The sequence below is a fragment of the Limulus polyphemus genome, unplaced genomic scaffold, assembly GCF_000517525.1.
Source record: "Limulus polyphemus unplaced genomic scaffold, Limulus_polyphemus-2.1.2 Scaffold7417, whole genome shotgun sequence".
NCBI classification, from domain to species: domain Eukaryota; kingdom Metazoa; phylum Arthropoda; class Merostomata; order Xiphosura; family Limulidae; genus Limulus; species Limulus polyphemus.
In genome coordinates, this window is record NW_013673027.1 from 31,061 (window position 1) to 37,881 (window position 6,821).

At 30.5% G+C, this 6,821-nt stretch overlaps 1 protein-coding gene across 5 annotated transcripts in view; it reads right to left on the bottom strand.

The window, feature by feature from the left end:
- The window catches only part of LOC106474599 (protein cereblon-like), a 34,027-nt gene extending 27,899 nt beyond the window's left edge, over positions 1 to 6,128 (bottom strand). For 2 of the 5 annotated variants that reach the window (XM_013935289.2, XM_013935288.2), the window contains exon 1: positions 5,780 to 6,128. In XM_013935289.2, the coding sequence (XP_013790743.1) occupies positions 5,780 to 5,855 (76 nt within the window). In that variant the 5' untranslated portion in view covers positions 5,856 to 6,128. Of the gene's footprint in view, positions 1 to 5,744 lie in introns of all 5 variants that reach the window. The other 3 variants (XM_013935290.2, XM_022402911.1, XM_022402912.1) reach the window with 3 other exon arrangements.
- Between the last annotated feature and the right edge of the window lie 693 nt (positions 6,129 to 6,821).

Here is a 6,821-nt window from a genome sequence, read left to right on the forward strand (position 1 = left end):
GTGGTATGTTGAATGCAGTACTGGTTCAAATTAGATGTTTGTGAAGTCAAAATACTAAGTATATAGTTTTGTACTAATTAGAAACTCAAATTGCTGATATTGACAAGCTAGAATGTAAAATAAGAATGTCTTATCTTTTCTATTTGCTAAGATATTGCTCATGTAATAAATCAAACACAGTGGCGCCCTGCCCACTTCTTTCCATTTTTGGAAATGCTCCCTTATATATACTTACTTCTATATATGACATGAATAACCAATCAAAAGCTCAGAATGTCTCCCTAATGGCTTTCTCAGCCATTTTCAAATATAAAGTCATTATATATTTCTTTCGATACAAGATGGCATAGAGATAAGTCTTTAGTTTGCTTGAAATTTCATATTTTTTTAGACCCAAATACAGCCTTGTTACTAAAATTGATAAATCATAATTGAGTTCTATGGTATTGATATAGTAATTTGTGATTTTTGGTTATTCAACTGTATATATAAAACCTAAAAAAATTATTTTGTTTCATATCCTCCACATGCAAAATTTTTAAAGGCTTAGCAACCTACGTCAAGCAGCAACTGATTACAAAGGTCATAACTAGAAGAGATAATTGTTTACTTTAATTCTTTAGTTACTGTTCTATGTTTTCTTACTGTTCTTATTTCAAAATAGTACTAATCTATATACATATATAATGTATAATAATGGAAATGTGACTGTATTTTACAAAATACTAGTCTACTGAAACACAGCCAAGACAAGTTAGTTTGTATGGACCAAAGTTCAGTTTTATGTTATTTGATACGGAAACATGAGTGCACGTGAGTTGCATCATTGTATCTTCTGTACTATTAGTCATGCACGGCTGAAAGGTCAATAAAATAAAAATAATAAATATATATAAATGTATTATGTTATGAGATTTAAGCTATTTAGTCTAAACATTTATATTTTTGTGTTATTCTAGAATGAAATAAGCATAATTCATATTTATTTCCTAACTTTTTATGGTGGTTACAAGATCGTTTAAATCTACCAAACCAGTACAGAGATTCATTACTGAAAATAACAGATAAAATATAAAGTTTTTTCTTAAGAAATGTTTGATAATTATCTGAACATTATAAAGATTTTGCATGTAAAATATGAAAATTTTCTGATGTGCAAAAGTATTTTTGATCTTAAAATGAAAATTACTTTGCATGGTAGATAGGCAACATGCAAAAAGAAAAAAAGCACAAGAAAAACTTTGCTTTATAAACCTTAAGACTTAATAAAAAACCTGATATTTTACATATGAAGCATTGTAATGTTTACTAATAATCTGCTTACCAATTTAAGTTACAGCATGAAAACTATAACAAGCACAAAATGGTTACGAGGTCAGTCCCAGGGACCAAGCCCATGCTGAAAAGAGTTAAATGAAACATATGCATAATAATAGTAATAATAATAATGGCTTTTGTGTGTTGCCTTGTCATATGTTTTCTCAAAATACAGGTGCATCAAGTCCATACCCTTACTCTCACCAACATTCTTCTTCAAAGAACGTTAAAAGATTATTAAGGAAAGATTTTCATTTAGTGAAACCATCTTGACTACTTAACAAAATTTTAAATTTTGCTAAATGACTCTGCAAAGCATCTTTTATCAGACTTTCAAAAATATTCCTATCAATGATGTAAGACCAAAGGACTTTAATTACTTGGAGAATTTTTATTACCTTCCATGAAAAGATCAACTTCCAGTCCTCTGGTAGCCATGTCCACTATTCAAGGACTTACAAAAACTATTAGCAAGTGGTTCACACATCTAATCCTTAACCTCCTTAAAAACTCTTATGGAAATATATGATCTAGGAACCTTATCATTCTTTAAACTCCACATTTAACTCACAATTAATGTGATTGTCTTATTTGATCGTTTTTCTAGCTATCAACTGTTAAGGATCGGGAATATTGCTTAAATCTTCATTAAAAGCAGATAAAACAATATGGCCAGCATTTCAGAGGAGGTCAAATATCAAGTATCCAAGCCTTCCCCTTCTGTATGGATAACAAGAGTGAAAAGTTCCCTAAGGATTAAAATTGCTTATGTTACTCATGTTAAAATGAAAAAAAGGTGATGAGTTGCAATCATAAGCTAGTTAGTCTTACATTTATAGCAGGAAAAATTCTAAAGAGTGATAAAAGAAGTTTTACAACAACATTTAGTAAGATATCATAAATGAAAGTCAAAACAGATTCACCAAAAGGAAATCTTATTTTACCAATCTGTTACACTTTTTTAAAAACATTACTTATGTTATCTGGACAAATGAAGAAGTATGACTAGGTGTATTCAAATTTTAAAAATCTTTAATAAAGTAACATACAAAAGATTAAATAATAAAAAAGGAAATGGGGAGTTCAAATTTGTTACAAGAATGCGTGTGCAGGAACAGCTTTGAAAGTCTAAATAGTCCCTTGGTTTCTGTAGGTTATGCTATGAATACCTATAATAGTATTTTTATTGTTTTAATGTATAATTCACTTCATCCTAAACACATCCAGGAGTGAAATTTACCACAAAACTGGATAAAGACAAAAGTAACTAGAAAGGTCTGAACGTTGATAAAATAAGTTCTAGATGAAACATACATGTGTGTGAATCAATTCCAGCAATATTTAATTTCTTAATGGTTATAAACACACTTTTAATTTCTAAAGCCAGCCTCATAAAATGTACTGTTCATTTCTTTGAGAACCCACATTAATTTAATGTACTCAACTAAGAATATACCTTACATAGTCCTCAACTGTGGGCCTAATCTGTAAAAAAAAAAGTAGATGTTTAAGTCCAACATGTTAAAAGTCCTTCCAATGCAGAAGTAGTACTTAGAAACTTGCTGAGCTCTGGCTTCATTGACATAAAAAGAGGAGAATGGTGACATTTTCCTCCTTGATGGGATGCCAGTCCATCACAGGTTAACTTCCCAGATATCATCTAGTACCCATCAAACAGCTAGGAAGATTGAAAACTACAAGAAAGCATTCTTGCTCAAGGACACAACAGCATGTCATTAGCAAGCTTTGAATTTGCTACTACAAATTTCCAACTACAAGTCCAAAGCATGAAGCCACTGAGTCACACTGCCCCATAAGTGTGAATGAAAGAGGGAAAATAACCTTACAGTTTTCATTTTTATCATAATAATTAACAGATGTATAATAAATATACACAAAGTTTTATATACAAACATTACTTTAGTTGGAATAACATTTACTTTGCAAACCATCCCTATAACTGTATATTTACTTTAATAGATTAATAGCAGATACAATTTAAATAAGTATGAATTTTACTGGTAGTTTGAACTTGAAGGACACAAACACCTACAGGAGAAGACAGAAACAGGCTAAAGGATTGTTGTTAGCTACATTTTCAATATTTTAATTTACTTGTTTGTGTGATAGAGGGATCTTGTCATAATGACATGAGATTTTGTATTTCATGAAAGTTATGGCCTCAGTAGAATGTGGAAACTTTCTAAATAGAAAACTAGATTGTATATAAATACCAGACTCAGTGAATTATTATGTTAATAAGTTATTCAGCTCAGTATCAGTTTGTGAGTTAGACAGTTATTCAGTTAGTTAGTAGGCTAAACAATGAGTCAGTCAGCAAGTTTGTTATGGATTGATTATTGAAGAAATCTTGCAAGTGTATTTATAAGTTATGAGTACATTAGTTTTTGAATTTATGTTGAAATACTGTTTGTGAGGCCTATCAGCCTGTAACAAACATTATTGGACAAATAATTTAATTCACTATCGTAACCTTAACTGGACCCTGTCCAATGGTGGAACATATTACAACAATATCGTTAATTGGCTATGAATACTTGGTATACTCAGAATAGTTTTTATGTTGATACAAGTAATGAAACAAAAAAGAAATTTTAAATAATAGTAAGCCTCAGAACCATTATTAGGAACCTTATTAAAGAGCATGGCTAAAATTAACATTTAGTAATAGTGTAGAAAATTCATAATCTATAAACATTGATAAATAGTACTGAAATGTTGCTTATTAATCTTATAAATATTAAATAAAAGATATTCTAAACCTTAAAAATTCAAAGAATAATGACTAAGTAAAAGTGTTCTAATGTAGCATCATTAAGATCCATATCCAACTTATGTTCTAGTCAGCTAAAGCAAGTTTAATTTAAACTCAGTCCATTAGGCTTAAGTTCTATAGCAAACTGTTTACTTTCACAAGCAATGAAAGGGAAATAATGTCTTACTTTTTAGAAACGGCCCTTTTAGTGTTTTTGTAAATGCTGAAAATCAAGTTTGAGAGCAGGAGTCATTGCCCCAAGACTATCTAATGTACCTTCTCAAGAGCTACAGAATTATGATTATATTTGAGAAAAGTACTTAGAAAATCCTTATAACAAGGATATCTTTAGGTTATTTAGAGCAATGTGGTCTTTTGCAATCAGCAGATTTCCTTTACTGAGAAGCTAAAAGTCCATAGATCTAGCTGCAATAATGGTAAAATTTCAATAGACCTTAAATCCTGATTCTTCTTTGCCATAACAACATTAATCCTAACTAGTTTGGGGTTGTCCAGAAGTTTTAACCCAGGTGGCTAGCACAGACAGCGACTATGGAAGAGGAGAATGTTTGGTGATGGGGAATCGAACTTGCAACCCTCAGGTTGGAGTTGAGCTCCCTAAACCACAAGGCCATGCCAGGCCCACCTTGAACCATAAGTAATAATTTATATCTTTTTTTTGTGGTACTTTATGTACAAACTTATTTTTTTCACAGGTATTATTTTCATAATAAAATTTGTCTTCTGATTATATTTGTTTAACTTACTTCATGTATTATATATGTACATGCATTCATTTTCTCACTATTTTCCACACTTATATTTTCAGATATTCTTATTTTATCTTCACAAAAGTATTTTCACAATCTTGTATTCAGATTTCACTTAGAAAGGAATAAATGTATTCTGAAACATATTACACCAGTAAAAAATTATTTTTCTTCCTAAATAATGTACTATTTTTCATTATTAAACATCACTTGCTTCCTCATGTATTCCCTTTTGTAGAATAAAAATTATCTATGCAGTCTTTTTTGTTATTGTAATAAAAGTGACAAAACCTCATGATACTGACAGTGACAATAACTTGAATAAGACTAAGTTAAGTAACATTTGTCTAATTCTTTAAGTTTAATGACATAACTTAGTACAATAATTTGTGGTCGAGTGCTCAAACAAGGATATTGTAAAATACGTCAAATTTAAAGAAAAACGGCCAAATTTACTTAGTTATGTTACATAAACTTTGATAAAGATGTTCAGAACAGACTGCAATGCAGTACAAACTTCTAATACTAATAGTAATAATTCTATTCGAACGCGCCAGTGATAATGCCCGGGCTAATTTAAAACTACCACAAAGTAACAAAATACTTAAACATTTACAAGTTAAAACTTTAAATTTTAAATAGCAAGTTAGGTCTGGTCTACTTCAACTTTCACTTTCATTTTCACGTAATTGCCATAGGGCCTATGACTCACTATGAGGATGATACTGAGTGATAGTGATAGGATTAGGAGCCAGTATTTAACTTTTATTTCTATCTTAAGACGTTAAGTATTTTAACTTTAGTTTAGTTTAATAATGTTATATCTTAATCAGTTGAATATCACATAGCTAAAAATACATATCACTACAATACTTATTTACCAAAAAAATGTTGAAAATCATAACCTAAGGCTTGCCTCTATCTGAACTTTCGGAATCTTCATCATGCATATGATATTCTACCAACGAAATTATGCGTCTTTCATCCTCCATAATAGATTATTTATCATGAAGCATTCTGGGTAACGAAAAAAATTGAGCCCAACTTACATACCTGTATTAACTCTTTAATGCTCGCAGCTATAGAATACGTTACTACCAATCATAAAAAGTGCTTTTAAACTCAAACTTTAACTCGTAATTTCGAAAAACTTCGTAGTGGGGAAATAATTAAATTTGTTTTGTAATTGTAACCTCCCATCTGATGGCTCAGCGGTAAATAAAAGGGTTTATAGAGCTAAAGTCGGATTTCAGTACCCGTGATGGTCAGAACACTCTTAACTCATTACGCGCTTTTGGCTTAACAACATACACAAAAATACATATATATTAAGGCTAGTTTATATAAAGAAAACACATCAGGTCTGTGTAAAATCCATTTTTAAGTAATCTAACAAATATTTTCCTTAGATTTCGCCAGTTTGTCTGTTGAATTTCGTGCAAAACTACCCTTATATGCCTGAGTCCCCGCAATCTAAGCAAAATATAAAAAATGCCAAAACGCATTCTATAATTTCAACAACAGTTAAAAATTAACTGAAAACAATGAACCTCTATCAGGTTCTTAAGTTAATGAAAAGAAAAAGGCGAAAACGAAAAATTGGATCAAGAAGTTAACAAAATAGAAACTAAAACTAAAAAAAAATATTGTTTATAAAAACTAGTGTGCTCCCCAGAAGCACAGTTGTATGTCTGCGGACTTATAACTCTAGAAACCGGGTTTCGAAACCCGTGGTGGGGAGAGCATAGATAGCCCTTTGTGTAGCTTTGTGCTTAACTACAAACAAACAATAAAACTAATGACATTGAAAACTATTATACATAAACTTAATATTCCGAAAATTATTTAATCTCGAAGTCTTTGGTCGACGTGTGATATAACCCAATAACACAATTTTCGGAATACTAAGTATATTTATTACTAGTTGGAGTACCCGTCCCCTGGACGGAAGTTATGTA